The 22,227-nt window shown below is 44.2% G+C and overlaps 2 protein-coding genes across 4 annotated transcripts in view; one reads left to right on the forward strand and one right to left on the reverse strand.

Annotated features, from left to right (window-relative positions):
• Positions 1-22,227, forward strand: part of Dock1 (dedicator of cytokinesis 1) — a 494,434-nt gene that overhangs the window by 199,444 nt on the left and 272,763 nt on the right. For both annotated transcript variants that reach the window (XM_060381413.1, XM_060381416.1), the window contains exons 26-27: positions 4,674-4,801; positions 6,681-6,776. In XM_060381413.1, coding sequence (XP_060237396.1) covers positions 4,674-4,801; positions 6,681-6,776 — 224 coding nt within the window. The remainder of the gene's footprint in view (positions 1-4,673; positions 4,802-6,680; positions 6,777-22,227) is intronic.
• Positions 13,325-22,227, reverse strand: part of Insyn2a (inhibitory synaptic factor 2A) — a 58,300-nt gene continuing 49,397 nt past the window's right edge. For both annotated transcript variants that reach the window (XM_060381429.1, XM_021644391.2), the window contains one exon: positions 13,325-15,975. In XM_060381429.1, the coding sequence (XP_060237412.1) occupies positions 15,792-15,975 (184 nt within the window). In that variant the 3' untranslated portion in view covers positions 13,325-15,791. The remainder of the gene's footprint in view (positions 15,976-22,227) is intronic.

Genomic DNA, 22,227 nt, shown 5'->3' on the forward strand with positions numbered 1-22,227 from the left:
GTGATTTAAAATTTCGGAACACTTAACTTCTGAAGATTAAAATACAGGCTATGACAAGAACCACTAAACAAGACGGTTTTTTTTTTTGTTTGTTTGTTTTGTTTTATGGATATAGTATGTGCTTATAACTCCAATATTTGGAGATAGGATTATGAACTGAAGTCTAGCCTGGGCTTTATTGACTCACCTTGTCTCAAAAATAAAAATAAAAAAGAGTTTCTGATACTTATATTATTCTGTGCTTTGGGAGCAGGCAGCAGAGTAGCTACTGGGTGGTAGATCCATGCTAAGGCCACTGTAAGGTATTCATTTTCCTGGTGTACTTTCATCAAAGAGCTTGGCCTGGCAAAATATAAATCATACACACAATAATAAAAATTATAATTTAAACAGCTATTATTCAGTAAGGGCTGGGAACAGTACTGGACAGCAGGGTATGCTTTTAATTACATGCAATTTAGTTTTCAGAACCTCTGCACGCACTTGCAGAGTAAAGCAAGTCAACACACACGCACATGCACACGCGCACGCACACGCGCACACACACACACAAACATGTCCCCTTGTTCAGGTGTTCACTATTATCCAGACTGGTATGGAAACCATCCAGTAACTTCAGATCCCCAGGAAGGTGGAAGCGCTCTTGTTGAGGCCTGTTTGTCCTTCAGCTGTCTGCCAAGGATGGGGTAGTGCCTTCCTCACCACTTAGCAGGTGTGAATTGCTGTGGTTCACAGATAAAATGAATGTGTATGGAGGTACATACTAACCAACTGCCCTCTAAGACAGAGAAACCTACACACACACACCTGTCTTGGTTTATTTTATGTGCTGAGGTCATTCCTGTTAAAGAGAAGAGGAAATTGTCCCCTCACAGCATTTACCTTCCAGTGAAAAGAAGCACAGCTAATACTCAAGGCAGTCAGTATTTCTGGTGGTCCATGAACTTGGACCTGGAGGTACAGAGCATGACTGCTTCACTCTGGCTCTGGTTCCCCAAAAGGTGCTGGGAACATTGTGTTTTTTTCCTTTGAGGGTGTGTACTTGGTTTCTGATGGCATAATGATGGACAGCCGTGCAAGCTGTGCTATATTCTTGGAGGCTGGCCCCAGAACCGTGGTTTAGGCAGTGTGGCCTCTGCCCTTCAGGGATGTCTGGCAGACCGACTGTTCTGTTTGGCTCATCTGTGTTCAGATGTGGAGCTGCTTGCCGAAGGGATTTTGTGCTGGTGCTGAACATGGTGACCTTTCCTAGTGGTTCAGCCAAGCATGCTTTGTTCCACGTCCTTCCTTACACACCATCTTCTTCTGTCTTCACAGTATTCTCATCTCCATTTCCCCATCGCGGCTCCGCCCTCATCTGTCAGAAAGAACAGCCAATGACACTTTCTCTTTTCTGGGACCTAAAGGAAGGAAGCTCTTCTGTTTCTGGATGTGTGTGTGTGTGTGTGTGTGTGTGTGTGTGTGTGTGTGTGTGTTGTGTTTGAGTTTTGTTTTCTCAACACATTGTGACTCAGGCTAGGCTGGATTTCATTAAGGAGCCCAGGCAGATTCGAACTCACAACTGTTTTCTTGGCTTAGCTGCCTGAGTTTTGGGATGGCAGATGCGAGTCTTCAAACATCTTTAAATATCTTTAAACATTACAAATGGTCAGTGGAGTTGCTTGTCGCCAAGACTGTCAGTATAACAGACAAGTGAAGCTGACAAGACCCAGGAGCTGGTGAGTGGTGAGTGCTCCAGTGAGGGAGCCAAGCACCCTGGGTAGCATCTCCCTGCCCAGGATGAACATGCAGATGTGCCTCATTTACCCTGAGGTGATACTGACCAATGGAACCAGAACACTCAATTAGCTCTGAGAACAGCGTAGTCAGCCCACTACTGCTTTCCCATCACAACAGATAAATGGGGCCATAAGCACTGGACTTAGGCCAGGACATCTGGTTCCAGGGCCTAAGGGGCCAGCTCTTACTTTACCACTCAAGAGACATAGCCTTCCTCCAGCATGTGCTGGCCAGCTCACAAGGCTCTCTGCTCAGTAGGCCCTAACACAGTGGCTCTCAACCTTCTTAATGCTGTAACCCTTTAATGCAGTTCATCATGTTGTGGTGAACCCCAACATTTCATTGCTACTTCATGGCTGTAATTTTGAAATAGTCATGAATCTTAATGTAAATAGCTGGGTTTCCTGATGGTCTTAAGTGATCCCCGTGAAGGGGTCATTTGACCCTTAAAGGTGTTGTGACCCAACAGGTTGGGAATCACTGCTTTAGCAGCTCTGCCTTTTCCATCTGAGATAGTTTGGGGATTCACATGACCTCCAGAATGACAGCAGTCACATGGATAGTAGCCAGATGGACAGAGATAGCTCAGGGCTTTTTTCCATGTTGAGTTGGGCACATAAGTGTCATATGTTCCCGGTGGAAGTTAAAGAGGGCTCAATTGAAGGTACTGAATTGCAGCTCTCTGGGAGGGCGAGGCATGAAGGGATATTCTGACACTGGTCTGGACGGTGGCTCTGCTCTGGTTTAGGTGTTACATATGGCCTAAAGGCAGTAGATGTGATATAAATGACGGTGGATATAGCTTGTGAACATTGAGGCTCTATAGGAAAGGCATCTGAGATGGGTAGCATGTTCCAGGGGTCATTTTCTTACATGTTTCCCCTGGATAATCTATCTTTTGGGCTGTTGCCACATCTGTAGCAGAAGACATTTGGCATGTTGGAGTATGTCTCAAGCTCAATGATCCATGGTCCTATCTGTGAAACACTTTAGTTTTTCCATCCGGGTTGTTGGAAGAAGTCTTCCTGACTGGAAACCCAAGCAGAAAGGGGCCACCATGCTGGCTCCGACATTGCCACAGTTATGTGCTGTTCCTCTGCCCCTGGCTTTTTGCAGGATGCCAGTCAGCTCCCGGAGTGCTTAGCATCTTATCCATTACATCTGCACAGGGATTGACTATTAAAGTTAAAGTGTCAACAAATGTAGCTGTGTGTTCACCTTGGATTACTTAGGTTTTTTGTTTGGCTTGGCTTTTTTTTTTTTTTCTTTCTCTCCCTCTCTATGACCAAATATCTGGCAGGAATCAACTTAAGGATATAAAGATTGATTTTGGCAAACTGTGTGGGTGGGGGCCCATGGTGGCAGGAACAGCTCCAGCTGTTGCTCCTCATCACCTCACATTTCAACAGAACAGGAAGCAAAAGGCAGGGAATCTTGGCTCATCTGGCTTTTTAACTGTTTCCATTCTTACAAACTCCTGGACTGGTGAGATAGCACCAGTCATGATCAGATTGAGGCTTCCATCCTCAGTGAATGTTTCCTGGAGAATCTTTCTCAGTCTAGTGGTTGAGGTCATTCTGGATCCCATCAAGCTATCAGTTGAAGGTGAGTCATCATGCACACTTGTGCTGTGATGCACTTTCTAGAATGTGGAATTGCCCTAGACTATCTCTATGGGAAATCCTTAAGTGGAATTTGTGTATACTCTGGTTGAGCTACTTCTATGTGTCCCACTGGGAGACTGTGGAGCAGAAGGGCTTGTGTTATTTCTGATTCTTCCTGCCCTGTGCCCTCCTCCCCAGTCTCTGACTGAACTGTTGACCTTGGGAAAGTTCAGTGGGTGCTCTTGAGTTGAGAGTCTGTTTCTGAGTGGGCAGAAGAGCCCTTCCATTGCTATGTGTGATTTCTCTTTCCTTCCATAAAAACCTTGGGGAACATTAATGCAAAACATGCTTTTCTGTATCATTAATGTCATAAATCCTAAAATGTACAGTCCTGAAAAACAGCTATATTTATTTCCTGTTGCAGAGCTCTGCTGTGCTCACCTGCTTTGCATCCTAAAGGCAAAAATGGCTGCGCTGATGTCAGAATAAGGGGCTGTAACCAGGCAGATCGATTTGGAAAGGGGATGCTGCCAGGATTCAGCTAGATTTCCAAACTGGAGGAGATGATTAGGAATTTCACTTCATCATAAATCTGTGCCCTTGTTGCTCTTCTGTTTAAGGTTTGAATATTCTTGTGATATTCCTATCTAAACCACAAATGAAAACCCAAACCTTCTTTGACCTGGACCTCAACTCCCAAGTTTCTGTTCTCAGTCTTGTTTCTGTGACCCTGACTTCTGCTTTCTCATTCTCACCTCTTCAGTCTACCCCAGCGAACTGTGTGGGGCAAAAAGGCTGGCTTTACACCATTGTCTCATCTTAGAGCCGATCTCTTTCTCTTAAGAAAGGGAATCCTTTCTGCTTGTTCTAGGAAAAGGCTGGAAATCTGCAGCTAGAATATTTTTTTTGAGGTAGTACTCTTTTTAATGTTGTAAAATTGATGGATTAAAAGTAAGAAACACTAGTAGTCAACCCATCACATGTGCAACTGCCTAGAATGTGCAGCTTTGAGAGATGTGCAAATGTTTCTTTCTGTGTTTATATATGATAAGCCTGTTTGTGACTTGTGTTTATACAAAGACCTGCAAATGCACGCAGGTATCCATCTATGAATGGTTGACTGCAATGGAAATGGCTTCCTGGTGGTCAAGCCATTCATTCTCCCCTTCAGGTGTCAGTGTCCATTCTGTACCTTGTGAATCAGACACTTGAGAGGGTACACAGCCCTTTTGCAGACCTGAGGGATTCCTTGGTGTCTCCCGCTGTCTGAAAATCCTGTGTTCTGTGCAGACTGCAGAGAGATCCTGCTTCCCATGATGACAGACCAGCTCAAGCACCACCTGGAGAGGCAGGAGGACCTGGAGGCATGCTGCCAGCTACTCAGCAACATCCTGGAGGTGCTGTACCGGAATGATGTGGTGAGTCATGGCGATCGGACCACAGACAGCCTTAGCTGCCGTTGCCCAAGCCTTGGACACACGCTACAAATAGGCCTGCCTTGTTGAAAAAAGCGGTGACCTTCATTTTCAGCCTTTCTGTAGAGTTTTACCTTGAAATTATTTTTATTTATGTGCATGCTTCGATTGTTACATTGCAGCTTTCACCCTTCTAAATTGAAATTAAGTTTTTGTTTTCCTGGTAAGATGTTTCCCCCGGCCAGAGTTCTCATCCTGCGGGTCAGCTGAAGGTTGGCAGGCTGGTTACCATCCTTTTTTATTGTTTGCATTTATCAAGTAATACGTCAGCCGAGCCACCGTGCTTCCGGCAGGCAGCTCTCTGCTCTGTTCCCCACAGGTAGAAGCTCCCAGTACTTCCTAAGCTTTGCAACTCCCTCTTGAGTTAATACATCCTGTGTTGTTCTCTAATCTGAATCTGGCTCAGGCAAGATAGAAACTCTTCTGTGTGTCACAAGTAGAGACTGAACCCATGAGCAAGACTGGGGGGTGGGCACCAGTGTGCCTAGGGTTCCCCTGCATGTCAGTGCTTCCAGTTCTAGTCAGTAGACAGGGTTGGTTCTGAACTCTCTCATGTATGGCCTGTGCACCTTCCTGGTACAGATGCACACACACATGCACACATGCACACATGTACTCCTGTGTGGTGTTGTTCCTTCCTTCCCATGGTAAGTTGTTCACTCTGAATTAGTTACTTTTCTTCTTGCTTTCACTAAATACCTGACAAGAATCTACTTAAAGTGGGAGGGGTTGATTTTGGCTCACAGTTCAGAGGTCCTAGAACATTGTGTGGGGTGCAGGAGGATTGGGCTAGGTTCTATCTGTAGCTACAGGAGGGTGCTTGCTTTCATCTGGGCAAATCATGAAGTGGCAAAAGGGGAATGTTGATCTTCATTTGCCTTTCTCCTGATCCCCTTTTTATTCAGTCCAAGACTCCACCCCATGAGCTGCTGCCACCCATGTTCAGAGTGTCTTACCCTCTCAGCTAATCCTCTTCGGAAATGCCCTCAATCAAAGCTTTACCTTATAATGCCCTTGGTATTTCTAAATCCAATAAGGTAGAGAATGATGATTGACTATCCCATTCTCCATGGTTTGTGCTCAAAGGATCAGATACAACCCCTGATGGGTGATGGGACAGCTTCACCAAGGGCATGGCCCTTGACACGTCTTGGTGTCTTCCTCAGGACCAGCCTCAGTGCTCCTAGGCCAGGCCCTTTCATTTCTCAGAAAGAAGCCAGGGCAAAGAGGTTGTAAGGAAGATCTTGTGACTATGCAGAGATGCTCCGGTGCCTGCCTACTCAAGCCACGTGCATGGGAGAGAATCCACAGTCCCATTTCACGTTAAACAAGGGAATAAATTCTCCCTAATGGAAAACCCTATGGCACTGTGAATTTTAGATAATTTGCTGCACTGGTACTAAAACACCCTGTTCTGTGCAGCAGTTAAGTTATCGGGATGTGACACGCAGAGCAGCCAGCGTTGTTATCTGCCTGCCTTCCATTTACAGATGGCCAAGCGTCTCTGGAAGACTAATTGGCGGGCTCACCAGGGATCATAAACATTATATTGTTTAAATGGATTTGCTCTTAGTTTTAAGGTTTGCTTATATTAATTTACTATGATTATATAACAAATTATCATTAATGGGCTATAATTAATAAAAGGCCTCGAGTTTTCTTTGGGAACGCATTTGCCTTTTACAAAGACCATTTTTCATCTCGTTAAGGCTCATAATTGATTGACTCTCTGCAGAGCAGCTGGGTTTGGTGAGGAGCGCTCGGGTATGGGGGACCTTGATGGCCTGTGTTCTTGGCTGTAATTGGTGTCTCTTCCCTCCAGGGACCGACTCAGAGGCATGTCCAGATCATCATGGAGAAACTTCTCAGGACAGTGAACCGGACAGTCATTTCCATGGGGCGGGATTCTGAGCTCATTGTAAGTGCCCAGAGACGCACTCTTGCGTCTTCTCAAGAAGGCCATTTTCCACAAATACCTGTCCCATCTCTCCTCTCATAGCTGCCACTGGGACACTTTCTGAAAAGGTAGCATGGGACTGAGAAACAGTCTGTTCTTGTTTCCCATAATTCTGGAAGCATCTGTCAGAGGGGAAGAGGAAACTAACCAACACATCAGAGACAGAGACACTTAGTACTGGGTTTCTTGTTATTACTTTTTGTCAAAGATGCATATTTTCTTTTAAGTCTTCACTCTCCTGGTATTTCTTTCTTTGTATTTATGTTGAACGTATTTTTTTTATAACATTTTATGAAGTACCTTAAAAAGTAATTGAGGTAATCCACCTTAGCAATTTTATTGTCTACTAAATGCATTCTAGTTGTTTCTCTCACAATGGGTCCTGACTTGCGGGAAATGATTTATTTCAAAACGATTTTATCAAATTTTTACGGTCATTGTGAGCCCGGGTCATGGCGACTCGTGTGCAGAATTTGTCATCTCCATCCTCTCAAATGGTTACATTTGGCTACTTAGGCAGGAGACCCACATGTGCGTCCTAGTAACCGTTTTATTACATCAAGTGTACGTCATTATTTAGTTAACCTGGCTGGGAGGCCTCTCAGGATGGGATGGAAACAAGAAAAGCTTTCTTAATTGAAGAAACGAAAGCTTTTTTAGCCTTTTCACCCACACTCAGGGAGGACACATTGGTTGTGTGTAAGCCTGATCCTTTCAGGGAGTGAAGAAATGAGGGAACGCTGGGGTTGCACAGCCATCCCAGCCTGGGTCCTGTGTCCCTGTCTACAGCCTTCACAACAGAGGGTATCATGGAAGTGAAGTAGGCAGGTAGCTCAGCAGGTGGGCTAGGAATCTTTCTGTCCAGCACAACTGTGCACTTTTTGTCTGTGACTTCCAGGCCGCGCTGTGCTCATATTTCCCTTGACTAGCTATAGATTGCTTATGTTTGGGCTATCACAGGTATGAATTAGAAAATAATAGGTTTCCCTGTGATTGGCTATAGTTTAAGTTGGTTTTCCCAGTGTGGCACTCTGCATGTGTACCTATTGTGACTTTCTCAGGAACTGGAAGCAGCTGTTTACCCATCAGTGGAGGTGGAACCCCATTAAACAGCATGCCTGGGGGCTCCCCTGCAAACCTGCTTGGGTGTGCTGGACACATGTTCACATGGAAACTAGGAAAGGGGCTCTAGGCAGAATGGATGGAGCATGGCTTGGAGCCACAGCAAGCATCATGATGTTCACTGTGACCCTTTTCAGAATAAGTTGGGTTCAAGGCTGGTGTTGACATGGCAATGCTCAGGGGCTTTCAGATGCTGCAGAGGTTTCAGCATCTGGATGTGCAGACTGCCACGGGGGCTTGAATACAAGGTGTCTGATAAACTAGCCTTGCCTCTGTCTAAGGTGGAGGAGCAGGGTAATTGGTTAGGGAGACAGTACTGTCTCTGGCTAGGGAGACAACAGTTCTGTTTCTGTTTAGGGAAAGTGATCTTTTAGTTAGGGATATATAGCCCTTTCTCCCTCTGGCTAGTTGGACACTAACTGAGCTAGGGACCCTGTCTTAGAGCTGTATTCTCTTGGTGCATAGTCCCTGACTACAGCTAAACCTGGGAAAGGAGGGTAGAGAGGAAGCTTAGAAAAGTTCACACATGTACTTTTAAATGTGAGTGATTGTAAAGAGTACACAAAGTTTGATAAAAGGAAGAGTGCAGTGAGTGGAGCTCTTAGAGCCTGGGGTCCAAGCATTTTTGGAATGTTTCCCTAGCTAATAACCATAGCAAGTTGTTATTGGCAGCTTGAGCTGGGCACTAACTAACTAACATCTTGGAAGATTCTTGTTTCTAGCTCCTCCTGCCCCACATCCACTGCCTAAACAACTACAGAACATTGGACCCCAGTACATCTGTGGTTCCTGATTCTAGTGCCAGCTTATCTCAGCCTCTGCTGTGTGACCAAGGTGGAGTGCTGGTGGAAGAGTGATCAAAGTGCCTTTCTGGTTTCTGCCCTACATGTAGGCAGCAGCCCAGGGATATAAGCCCTCTTCTAGCCCTACCTTGCTTCCTTTCCATAAGACAAACAAATAAACAACCAAAATCAAAAGCAAAAAACAAAACTGTAGTCTTCTGCAGGTAAAATCCAGATGCAAAATTGATGCTGAGTTTCATGGCGGGTTCGTGTCCAAGCTTGGAGAAGCATTGTGTTCTAAGGACTGGTTAGCAATTCCTTGAAATGAACTCTTTAATGTTTTTAAGGTGGGCATGCGGTAAAGACCTCCACTAGGCCTTCCCATCTGGAGCCTCATCCACTTGGGGTGCATGCACAGGGGTGCCACACACTGGCAGGGAGTGAGTATGCCTGGGAGACTGTCATATCCAGTCCCATCTGACCTTAGCAGAAGTCTCCAGAAGTCAAAGGGAGATTGGGATCTTAAGCCAAGCTCTCCAAGTCCCAAACATCTCAGGTAGCTAGAAAAAAGAATGAAAGACTCCTTTTAAATTTGTTCTGTGAAACCAAGCTGTTGTGGAAGAAATCACAAAAGGAAACACGAGTGAGCTGTAATTATTTAATAAGTGATCACAGTGTCAAGACATACCAAGAAGGATGCTGGCCTTTTCAGAGGTGAATTGTTAAGAAGGGTCTGTCGGTCATCTGCCATCCCTGAGTGTCCTCTCTACTGTCTACAGAGTAGTGGGGCTGCAGAACTTTCCCTGTGAGTGTGTGTCACCCAGGAGTCACTGTGTGTAGCAGGTGGGCATGGATGCATTAGCTCAATGCTACACTGTTGCTCTGTGAATTTCGATTAGGATGGGATCGTCACAAAAGCATCCTTGACAAGGGGGACAAAAGCCTCATCAGTGGGTCCTCCAGGGTGGAAAAAGAGCAGAGAATGGTTTACAGATCCACTGTAGGAGAGCTGTGCTGTTCCATTGTGCCCTGGAGATTTCTATCTTTCCAGGCTACTCACTTTGCATAACTGTAGTGGAAATTGTGTAACTGTGAACCAGCTTGAAAGTTATAACTGATTGCTCAAAATGGATTTTTTAAAATAGAACTTATTTAAAAAAAAAAAAAAGAACAACCTTCTGAGTAGATGTGTTTCATTAGAAGACTTATTCTGTGACATTGTCAAAGTTAGTACTTGGAATGGGTCTGCTTTTTTCCACTGGGTGCATATTTATTAGGTGTTCAGTCTCTGCCTGGTTCTATACTGAGTCAGGAGTGGGCAACCTCACACAGAAGTAGACAAGATGCCACAGGCAGTGTACAGCCACTTTTATCCACATCTGCAGTGGTTTTATATAAGCTCTGCACTGCACTCTGTTGTGTGGCCTTTGTTTAAGAAGATTGTCTAAGAAGATTGCATTTGAAGTGACTACGGGGATGCTTTTCATACACACACACACACACACACACACACACACATGCTACCTATTAGGACAAAAATGTTTCTTGATCCTAAATGTCATTATTAAGATAAATCAGTAAATTAACAAATAAAATATAAACAAAGCCCCTCCACTTGGCAGGTATAGAATGAAGAGCATGTATATGCTGAAAACAGGCTATCCTATTACTTTACTACTGAATTAAAAAGGGTTTTTTTTTTGGGGGGGGGGGTTGAGACAAGGTTTCTCTGTGTAGCCTTGGTTGTCCTAGACGCCCTTTGTAGACTAGGTTGGCCTCGAACTCACAGAGATCCAGTTGCTTCTGCCTCCCTGAGGGCTGGGATTACAGGTGTGTGCCACGGTGCTTTGCTCTCAAGGTCTTTTTAATCTCTGTTCCACTTAGAAGTTCTTTAAGGTGAAGAAAGTGGAGATAAAGAATGGACAGGCCTTTGACCTCATGTGTCTGTAGTCATGTCCACATGGAAGAGTTGGCAGTGATACAAGTCATCGTCAGAGGCTCCTGAGCAGACCATTTAGTTTTTCATTAGGTCTGACTTAGATTTTATCTGTCTCTTCCTCTTAGAAGCCTGTCTAGACTCCCAGAATTCCATCATTCCTACCCAGGATGTGTGATGCATTGCAGGGGCCATGTGCTTGTACACAGGTGGCCATACCAGACATTTGTTGTAACATTGAGCGACACAGATCCGTCTTTCATGGGATAAGCCATGGCCAGGGAACAGTGATTAACATGTAGGGATATTCCTTCTCCCTGCTGTATTAGCTGGTTGCTTCTTTTAAATGATTGGATTTACATTCTGATAATGAATGCTTTAAAAATGTAATTGAGTGAGGACAGTGGTTAAAGAGTTTTCTTTGGCCTGGGTACACACCAGAAGACTGAAAATTACCGTCTCACTTAGGCAGAGATGTAAGCCTCCTGTAAGTTGACTCTGTGAACTTGGGAGCCTCTGCCTTAGACATTGTTTGGGACTTGCTGTAGGGCATGGTTGGGCACAGAGTGATTGAGATGGGAGCAGCATCGTTGGTAGGGCATTCATTGGCATCCCAAGTCATTTCTAAGGGCCGGGAATGCTTCTGCAGGAAAGAAAGGTATTAATTATAATTGTTACCCTAGGGAAGAGTGCCTTTTCCACTAAGTCTTAAGACAATTTTGTCGCCAACATATTACATCCCTCTGCATGAGCTTTAATGTTGAGGTTTGTATTATCTTGGAGTTAAAGTATGAATGTGCTTTAAAAAATCCTTACTGGTAAAAACCAACTAAACCAACCAACCAACCAAACACAAACCAGTGCATTATAGATGCTTCAAATGGAAGGAGCTTGACCTTTGAATAAAAGCGTCACACCAGCTGGCCAACTATATTGTTGGTGGCCTTCAGGAATTCATCCTGGTGTATGCATGTGTGAGTAATGACTTTACAAGTTCATTTATATTTGGTGTTAGCAGAGTGATCTTTCTTGCTTTTTATATTTCTGTGTCCTAGGGTTTTTTTTCCCCCCACCGAGGTTGCTCACTACCAGTGGGCTTATAGCAGAGGAAACACACATCATGTAATCACCTTGGTAAAATTCTTGCATGCTCATACCGGTCTATGGAGGTATCTTATATTAACTACTAATGTGCCTAAAGCTAATGAGTTGCTTTCCCATGACCTGTGACTTGCCATGACATATGCTACCTATTAGGACTTGATTGGTTTATGTTAATTCCCAAAACTGGATGATACTTTTGCTCTTTGTGTTGTACAGCTATTTTTTTCCCCAATAAATGGATTGGCTTCACACTTATCTGAGGTCAAAGGTATAAAAGCTCTTTATTATTATGTTTTCTTTTAAAGATAAGAAATGTGGGTGAAGCAAAATGTCACATCCATGAAACTGCTCCCACTGGTGGTAACTGAGTCAGATAAAGAGAGTCCTATAAAACCAGTCCACAAGCATGTTATATACTGGCCATGCTCTTAACAGATGATATGGTAGAAGTTCATGCCCCTTGGTTGTTTCTCACTCTTCCTCACTTCTGTGAAAGCCAACAAGCCAAACTTTTATCTGATGGCATCTCTTCTCTTTCAGTGAATGGTGGTCTGTGGGATATGTCATGCCTGTCATTGTCCACAAGAAAAATGATATCAGGCACCTATGGTTGGGGGGTTCTTTCAGCTGATCCTGGGACAGCTGCAATGAAATCCTTGCCCCTTGTCTGCCACAATCAGCTATGCAGCAGCAAATAACAGCCTTGTTGGTTGCACAGACACTCAACAGTATGGCTTTTCTGGACATTGGATCCCTTTCATGCAAACTCTGCTGGTCTTACATAATGGATATTTTGGTGTTTATATGAGCGGTACCCCAAGGTGGCCCCAATAGGCGGCTACTAGGATTCTAGAATTTGCCTGAATAATCCCCTCATCAGTCTGAGCTGGTATTTCAATCTTCTTTCTTCCTCCTGTCCATAGCGCTTGCCTTCATCTCCTTCATTCCCACAAGGCAAATGTGAGGACAGTGAAGTCTCACAGTCACAGCCACAGTGACCTCTCTTTATAGATGGCCATCTTCTCCCAGAGGAGGTGCTGTCCACTTCTAGACACTTGTTGGCACTGGGATTAGGCTTTATGTACAGCCAGGATGGAGTGAGTGCTTCCCACCCAGAGGAAAGCGGAAGAAGAAACAAACTAGCCACTAGTCGTGAGCCAGGGACCTACTTGATACTCTATATAGAGTCTAGAGAGAAGCCACCCACTTTCGGCTATGGAATGTGAGGACACAGGGTAAGTTTAGTAGTCTTTGGAGGCTCTTTAAAAATGAGACCCAAGTTAGGCACATCATGCCATAAGCACGTATGTACCCTGCATAACTTAAAATGTTACCTTGTTTTTCTGATACCTAAGCCCAGGCCAGGGTGCTGAATAAACATGCAGGACTAGCTTCTCTGTGTCAGCATTGGGGATACAGGGAATACCCAGGGCCCATAGCAGTGCCATCCTTCCAAACCCCATCAGAATGCATTTTAGGGCAAATATCTACCCATTATTATTTTCTTGGATTAGAATCAGTCCCAAAGTATAGAGGCAGCGAAAGAAGTTTGGTAGACACACACATTACCTTTGATTTTTTTATTTAAAAATTAATAAAGATTTAATGACAAGTATAATAATTTACTCTATACGTAATGCCATGTGTACATCTACATGGGAGGGGACACTGAACATTTTACTTGGTTTTGTATGAAAGTTTTGACTTCAATATTTCAAGAAGAAGGGTCATCCTCTGTCACTGGCAATTTGTGATTCAGCTATGAAATGAGCTTGAAAATACATTTTGTTTCCTGGTTGGGGAGATGCTTTTTCTTTTTCTTTTGAGGAGGAATTGGTTTTTCTTCAGAGTTTCGCTTCTGACTCCAGAGTGTTTCATCTTTTGATTTGGGGGCCTAGACTGGTTTGAAACAAGTGTGCTCACATTTAGACAGATAGCAGCACTGGACAGAAAGCTGCTGAACCCTTCTTTCCACTTAACTGAGAACATGGGAATCTTCAAACATACGAAGAGAAAACTGGTTGCCAACATTTTTATAACATCAGTTAAAAACAGTATAAAAACATGAAAGTTGTGTTTGAAGTTTCATATGCATGAAACAATTGCACTTCCTTCAGGTACAGGATCAGCTTGGTCAGGGCTCTTCTCCAATAGTCCTGTTCACTGCTCTTCTATGGATTCAAATTCTTATAGAGTACCTCCATTAAAGCCATGTATTTGTGTGTGTGTGTGTGCACATGTGTGAGTGTTTGCAGATGCGTGCACAGGAGCATGTGTGTATCCATTTTCAGTTAAGCATACCTCTGTCGTGTGATTTGAGTAATCCTTAAGAGTAGTCATACAAAATATCCTTTTCGCTTTTTTTTGGTTTGTTTTTTCTTTTAAAGACCAGACCAGATGACTGTTTGCTAGATCCTTGTATAACCCAACTAAATGGAACTGCTGAATCCAGAGGAAAAGCATGGTGAATCATAGCTCCTACTCCTCAAAAGAAGGACATGACCCTCTCCCAAAGCTGGGTTGCTGCCCTCAGTATGCAGTTCCACTGAAAGTGCTGGACAGACACTGAAGACTAGGTTTTTCTGATAGGCTCACAAACTACTCAAGATTTTAAGTTATAAAAAAAAAGGATAGTAAATAAAAGGCAAAAGAAGATCCCTACTTCCTACACAGGAAACAGAACACTGAGAGAAGTCATTAATGCACAGGAGGATTTTGGTTTCTATAAAAAAGATATTTGTAAAGGTGCAAAGAAATGAGTGAAAAATAAAGGAGCAGAGGTTTACATTGTCATGTGTGATCAAGAGAGAACTCTTGAGTGTGATGGCAGATTTTAAAAAAAATGCCTAAAAACATTTGATTCACAGCTTTTCCCTAAGTTTGCCACTTAATACAATTTACAGGTAGGTTAAATGTAGGCGATGGTAGGTTTGGCCATTGGTAGCAGCTAAGGGAAACCCACTGTTTCTCTCTGAGATGGTCAGATCTCGCACAGTAGTGACAAAGCATAAGGAACTGTATAAAACACCTGGCTGCATTCAGGGATGAAGGGCATCTCCGGGGATTGAGTCACAAACAAAACAAAACAAAACAAAAAAATCACTTTCTGCTTCAGCCCAGGCACCCATGATTTACAGGTAACTATATTACCCATTGTGTATCTTTTTCTGTTTTCAAATTCTTACCAGATTCACCGTTTGGCCTTTGGGTACCCAGAGATTAAAGCAAGATCCAAGAAAGCTTACTGTCCAGTAGCTCTGACCCTGTCAGCTTCAACGATTGAAGGCATATTATGACTTGGGGGTGGGGGCGGGGTGGTTCCTGGCTGCTGGCCATTTGGAAAATGAGCAGTAAACATGTCGTCCATCTGGAGATGAAGAGGGTGCTAAATCTGTGGTGTCAATGTGACACTGAAGATGTGGTCACTTGGCTTAGCGCTACAGCACACGAAGGCAGATATACATAGAGTCACATTTTCGAGATTATTTATGGTCTCCGACCACTTGAAAAAAATTGTGCTTTCTCCGGAATTTAATGTGCTGAAAACTGCACTCCCCGCCCCCCTGCTTATTTGCAAAATGAAAGATAAAATGAAGTCCTCTGCCAATACAAGGCTTGCTTTCTCTTCTCATTAAAAATAATAATAATAATAATAAAGGGCCAAAAATAATGAAAAGTTCCACTGTCTACAGAGGGACAGCCTGCCCTATGGAACGCTGATAACTCAATACTCATTCATAGATGGGCCGGCTGCCGGGGGTTAGAGTTTTTCCTTATCTTTGACTATGTAAGTTTTATTTCAGACTCTTCACCCCACACCAGTGCACTGCAAAGGACAGCTGGCAAGGGGCGACAGTCACTCCCTTGCTGCTAATTATCTGTTGGTGCGAAGGCCTTTTTGGTACGCAGGGCGAGAAGCAGGGAGCACGCGTTGGCACCGCAGTTCCCTTGATCCTATCCAGTTTGGGAAAGGACTGACTTAAATTCCAGTGGGTTTGCAAGATGGCCTGGGTACTCCCAAGCCCCCGAGTCTTAAAGAAACCAGAGTTTCCACCTTCCGTGCTTTTTGGACTCAGTTTTGGATTTTTGCTTGGGCGTGGAGGAGTAAGTCTCCTGAGTGTAAGGCGAAGGGATGACCTGAGTTTCCTCGACAGGGTGCAGTTTTCTCAGCACAGGTTGGAGTTTGTCTTCCTGTTGCTTAAAGTCCAGCTCCACACTAGAAAGACAGAGCAGAGAGTTTAGTGTGTGACCCTAGAGATCTGGGGACCTCCCATCAGAGAGGTCATTCATTCATACTCTATGTTTAGTAATAAATAGTTGGCTAGATCATATTTTTACTGTTGAGCACTGTGATCTATTCCAAATTCACTCATTTCACTTTGGAAAATAACTTTCTTTCACAGGCAGGCCTTTAAAGTTCTAAAATATATCCTGGGGCCAGGGTGATGGCTCAGTGAGCAAAGGGCTTGCCACGTGAGCCTGAATTCAACCCTGAACTCTACTTAAGACCCACATGCGGTGGCTTATGTCGGTAAGTCCAGTGCTGAGGGCAGAGTTCAGGCAGATCCCCCGAGCTCATTGGCCAGCCAGCCTAGCAATCGGTGAGCTCCAGGTTCAGAGAGAAACCCTTCCTCAAAAAAATAAGATAGAGATTTACCAGGGGCTGCTTTTAAAGCTGATTCTCCTTCTCCTGGCAGCTATCATTTGCCAGTAACTCACCAGTTAGTGGGAGGACTTTGTACCCACCTGTCTGTCCATGCTGGGATTTTTGTTTGGCTTAAGATTACACAAGGATTGTACATGTTTTCTCAATGTCTGTGGGTTCATATATGCACCTGCCTCCTTGAGGAGAAGGCTGTTTTCCTCCTCTTTTCCTCTTTCTGACCCCTCTTCCTCAGTGACCCCGGAGCCTTGAGAGGGAGGGCCACACAGCCAAGAATAAATGGGCAGCACAGATTGGTTTTGATGGGTAGGAAAAAAGTAAAAGGGCACAAAGTTGGGTTGCGGAACCCGAACTAAGAGGAATCAATGTAGGGGATGAATATGATAAAAATGTAGTATTTAAAATCCTCAAAGTATTAATAAAGTTAAATTTAAAATAAAATGAAGAGCAATAGGGGAAGATGTGTGACTCAACCTCTGGCTTCCACATCCGTGCACAGATGCCCAGGACTACAAGTACAAGAATTTAAATAAAAGCCTATCATATATCTGTTGCCACAGAAAATAGGAAAGGCAGATTAATCACCCTATTTATCCTGAAGTGTACACGTGCACATCATGGAATTGGCCAGCCAGCAAACAGGGAAAGAGGCAGAAGTTGTAATACACACACACACACACACACACACACACACACACACACACACGTCATATGCACTTGCAGTGTATCAAGCAGTGTATTCCTATGCAACCGCCACTGGTCAGAGAAGCCTGCCATTTGAAAGCGCCAGGAACCGAATGACTTTGGCTTGCCTTCTTACAAAATTGTACTTGTCTCAAACATTCTTGTGGACTACAGCTAGGAGAGGACCCCGGGGAATGTCTCTTGTGTTTATCACCTCTGCACTACTGAAAGGTTTTGGTTGTTATCAAACACAGCTTCCCAGGACACAGCATAGATAGCATTTGGTCAAAACAATACAAGATTGTAATTACCCCATGGGAGCAGGAGTGTGCAAGGATGTTTGTGCTAGAAAGATAAGATTGAAGATGTGTTTCAAAACATCCACGGCTACTTTGGAAGATTCTGGGAGGAATGCTGTCAGTGTAGTGGAGTGGAGTTGTTCCTTAGGTCTGTATGAGCTGTGATGGTCTGCTAGAAACTGGTCCTCATGGAGCCCCTGGCCCGCCTGGCTTTCTGTGATGATATGGCACTGGGGAGCTTTTCTTCCCATCCCTTGCTTTTTGTATCATGTGATTTAGACTAGAGCTCTGGAGTCTTCTACCCTGTCCTCTTACCTTGTCTAGATTTCACTGAAATCTAAACTAGATTTCAGTGAATGTTCATAACACTCTATAGCCAGAGGGACCATGAAGCACCTATAAACATGAAATCCCATCCATTTAGAGAACTATTAATCCCAGCCAAATTCTGACATTTTAGAAACACAAAGCAGCAAAGCTGTATTATCTGGAGACTTAAAAATAAGTTCAAGCCCTATCCAGTGGACCAGTTTATGATTTCTAAATCACACACACACCATATTTCTTATTGTTTAAAGGCTGTAATATCACTGTGCGTTTTTTTTTTTTTTTATTTCAAGAAACATTAAAGGGTGTTCTTTTTTTTCTACAAGAAGCCTTCCTCTTCTCCAGGTATTTTAAAGAACTGTGTGTGTGTGTGTGTGTGTGTGTGTGTGTGTGTGTGTGTGTGTGTGTGTGATGTGTGTGGATGGCACAGCATGTGTAGAAGTCAGAGGACACCTCTCAGGAATCTGTTCCAGGAAGTAGAATTGACGCTTATGAGCACAAGTGTCACTTATCTGTGTGGCAGAGGAGGCAACTGCAAACCTTAGGATGTTCTGAACCTGTGACATTCCAGCCTGTCTGGGCCGTGGTATCTGTGGTAGGAGATCCTGTCCTGGTGCAGGAGCTTGGGGCACAGGGATGAGGTCATTCCCTCCTCATCAGTGAGCTTTCATTTACTCCAGTTCAAGGAGAGGTACTGGCTGTTTTACCGAATTCTCAAACATACAAGTGTATGAAAGACCTCTTCACTATTAGTGAATAGTTCCAGTATTACTTTGTTCTTACCTTTATGTTTTGACTGCAGATTTTACAGTTGAGTCTGATGCTGATAAAGAAAAGTATTAGAGAATCCTCAGCCTGGATGTTTAGGCAACAAGAGCCTTTGGGGAATCTGTGCAATGTGACATTTAGTTAAGCTACTACTGAAACATGTCAAGGCCATGTTAATTCCATGTCAGTTGTCCAAGGTAGCTTTTTAGTTGTTAGAACAGAGCATGTGGCTAGCAGTTCCTAGACTAACATCCAATCCCGGGCACCTGTAATTATTGAATTTCCCATTAAGCAAGTACACTGGGAATCCTGTCATTAACCAATTTATCACACCGAGGAACCATGTAATCACAGAGTAATCTAATCTGAGTTCTTGTTAACGAAATGGCTCTACTTTATCTGTTGAGCAGAGTCCTTTGTGCTCATCCAGTACGCTGCAGCCTGGAGCAGGCTTGATAGGAGAGACCTACTAAGCCTGAGAGTACGTACTGGGTAATGCCTGCAGTAGGCCTCACTGACACAGTGACCACGAGCCCTGCCTCTCCTCACTGCCTGCTCTGTGTTGTCCTCCCTGCAATGGATCTGTCTGGGCGTGATATGCATGCCTCAGCCAGGCACACTCCGGACAGGCGAACCTCAGCTCTTAAGTAGCACAAAAGGGTATTTTTTTCTTTTGCCCTCTGCTGTCTGCTAGCAGCTTCTTGTTGTCAAGGAGCACACTGGGTTATTTGGCGTCTGAAGTAGATGGCTCACTGAGTAGGGCAGTATTACAAGGTTAAGAATCTGGTTCTCTCTGACTGGCTTAGAGCAAAGGTTTCTGTGATGTTAATGGCCAAGTGGCCTCTGCTAGGAACAAAGGTCCTGGATATTGTGGAACTCTACAGCTGTGTAGTCTCCAGTCCTTCCTTTCTGAAGACAACCAATTGGCCAGATAGAATTTAGGGAGGCCTGCCAAGCAAATGGGCAATAGCCCATGTTTTGACTTTTATCTTGCCTATGGGATGATGAACCTGCATCTGCTCGTATGTGTAATTTGATGGCTGTGTAATCGTCTTTTTTTCCTTGCATCCTTCCTTGTGGCTATTCATTTACCCACCTGGGGTGCTCTGTCTGACTCATAGCATAGAATGTCACTCTATCTCCCCACTCCATCCCAGTTTCACACAAACTCTGCAACCCGACCACAAATCCTTGTCTTCCATATTTGAGTTCCTTCTTTGCATTGCATTCAGTGTGGAGGATTCTGTGTCTGCTTTGGTGCTGAGAACTGGCCAGAGTTTTCTGGATAAGTTTTCTGGCATCAGAGAAAAGGCTGCATCTTGTACTGAATGGAAGGGAAACATCTCAGTCTCTGCATTTATAGCTATTGCCAAAGGCATATTATTGAGCCCCTCTAATGCTTTCCTTTCTTTGTTTGCACCTCCATTCTTGTTCTAGAGATGTAAAACAATGCCTCCCATTAGGAATTCCCAGTGGGCAGAAGCCCTGTCTGCAAATGTTGCAAAGCCTTGGCCACACTCGTCTACGGCCCCTGGTGGTTCATGATTAAAGATGCAAAGACATTTCATTTTTTTTGCTCTATTATTTTCTCTTAAAGAATATAAGTTTAGTTGTGAGAGCTTATAAAAATCACTGTTCTATGTTTCTTATGCATGCATTGATGTACATAAACATGCTCCTATACATGTCTGTATGTATATGTAGAGGCCTGAGATCAACCTACCATTTCTCATGTGCCATCTGCCCTGTGTTTTGTTTTTGCTTTTGTTTGTTTGTTTGTTTTGAGACAATCTCATGCTGGTCTGGAATTTTCCAATTAAGGCTAGGCTGACTTGCTTGCTAGCTCCAAGGATCTGCCTATTTCCCCAGTGCTGGGATTTTAAGTATTTGCAGAATGCCTGTTTGTTTGTTTGTTTGTTTGTTTGTTAAATGTCTCCTTTGCAGTTGGGTGCAGATCCCCATGCTTACAAGGTAAACTCTTTATCAACTCAGCAGTCTCTCAAGCACAATCTGTGTCTTCCTAAAGAAGTGAAACGTGCCCATCTCTAAATCTCAGGCTGTTCTCTCAGTCTGTGCCCAGGCATCGTTTTCTTCCTGGGTATGGCAGTAAGTTTCTTACTAACGCTCCTTCTAACCACTTCATGGGATGATGCAGTGCTTCTCTGTTCCTATGAAGCTCCTACAAAGCTTAGGTTCTGCCACTTGATGTCTATACCTCAGCTTAAAGGAGTGCCTCACCTGAAGTCTTTTTCTGTTTCTCACTCTAAAGCAGGAAAGAGTTAAAAGCAGGTGAGTGTGGCCCCCAAGCTATTGCTTGTTTTCTGAAGTGGAAACCCCCACACCTTTGATTTCTCCTGCCTGCCAATGCCCCGTGGCTCCTTGAGCTTCAGATCCCTAGCCTCTGTTTTTAATTCTCTTTGAGTTAGATCACAGAGTCCCCGGTGCTAACTGTGACTCTGCGAGTCTTGCTCTGCCACTGTGGATAAATCACCTCACCTTGGGGACCTGTACTCCCTTGGCTGTGAAGTGGTGATAGAGAGTCTTCCACTCAGAGGGCAATTCCCAGGAGCCAGTGCACTGGCAGCATGGAGGAACTCTTCTCCTGTGGCTTCGGATCTGATAAGGAATGCTTCTGAGTACAGTACCTAGTGAAGGTGACTGTTGTTTGAACTTGTAGCCATCAGCACCACGGGAAAGCACCAGCACTGTCCAGAGGAAGCTGATGGTTAGGCAGGGACTGTTCTGGCCCATGCTCTCTTGTATGCTAGAGGAATCTAGAAAAGTCCTTTCTGTTTGGTCTCTGTTTATCTACATCCTTGGCCACCTTTCCAAGTGGTAGATGAAATAAAGCCCAAAGGAGCCATTGTTTTTCTCTGAACATTTCCCCATAGGACATGTAAGGGGCACTCTCCATCTACTGAGTCCCAACACCACAGCTTTCTAAAGTCCACTCCTCTCTCTTCCTTCACATGGTTAGTGAACTCCATCCTTCCAAATGGCTGCACTGCAGACCCCACATTCCTCCTTCCTCTCCACCTGTTAGGTCCAGTGGCTCCCCCCACCCAGCTCCCACATACTCTAGCACCCCATTGAGGACCTTGGCATTTTCCATTGGCCTTGGAAGAGCTGGCTCTCTTTCTTTCTTTCTTGCTGCCACCTCAGGGTTGCCAGAGTCTCCACGGCCAAAATGGCAAACACCTTATCCTCATCCTGTCATCTGTCTAAATTGCGGTTGCTCTTCCCCTTTCCTTCAATGGGTTTTCTGGAGGAGCTAAGTCTGCCCACCCACAGGCCATGCACAATGCTCTGGCAAGCCACCCTCTGGCCAAGTTCTCTTTACGTCTGTCTGGTGGCAGTTGCTTTCTCTCAAGTCTGGGAACTCACGGAGGTGCACACCACACTGAAGCCATCTTTCACTGTGATTCAACCAGTGCTGGCCTCTCCGAGCACATCCTCTTTATTTACTGAGTCACAGCAAACTGAACTGACCTGCATCCTCTCCTTCCAAGCTCACAGAGCTGCACTACCCAGCCTGTTTTTCATTTAATGTGCGTTCTATTTGAAGAATTCTGGTTATTGTGTATTATGTAATATGTATATAGTATATGGTTATGTTTTATAGAGACCTATATAAGGATATGAATCTCACTCCAATGAAGTATTGGTAATTTATAATTACTAGTTTTTTTTTTTTATTTTTAGATGTAGATCTGCTATCCCTCCCAGC

This window comes from Meriones unguiculatus, chromosome 1 (assembly GCF_030254825.1).
Source record: "Meriones unguiculatus strain TT.TT164.6M chromosome 1, Bangor_MerUng_6.1, whole genome shotgun sequence".
In the NCBI taxonomy this organism is placed as follows: Eukaryota; Metazoa; Chordata; class Mammalia; order Rodentia; family Muridae; genus Meriones; species Meriones unguiculatus.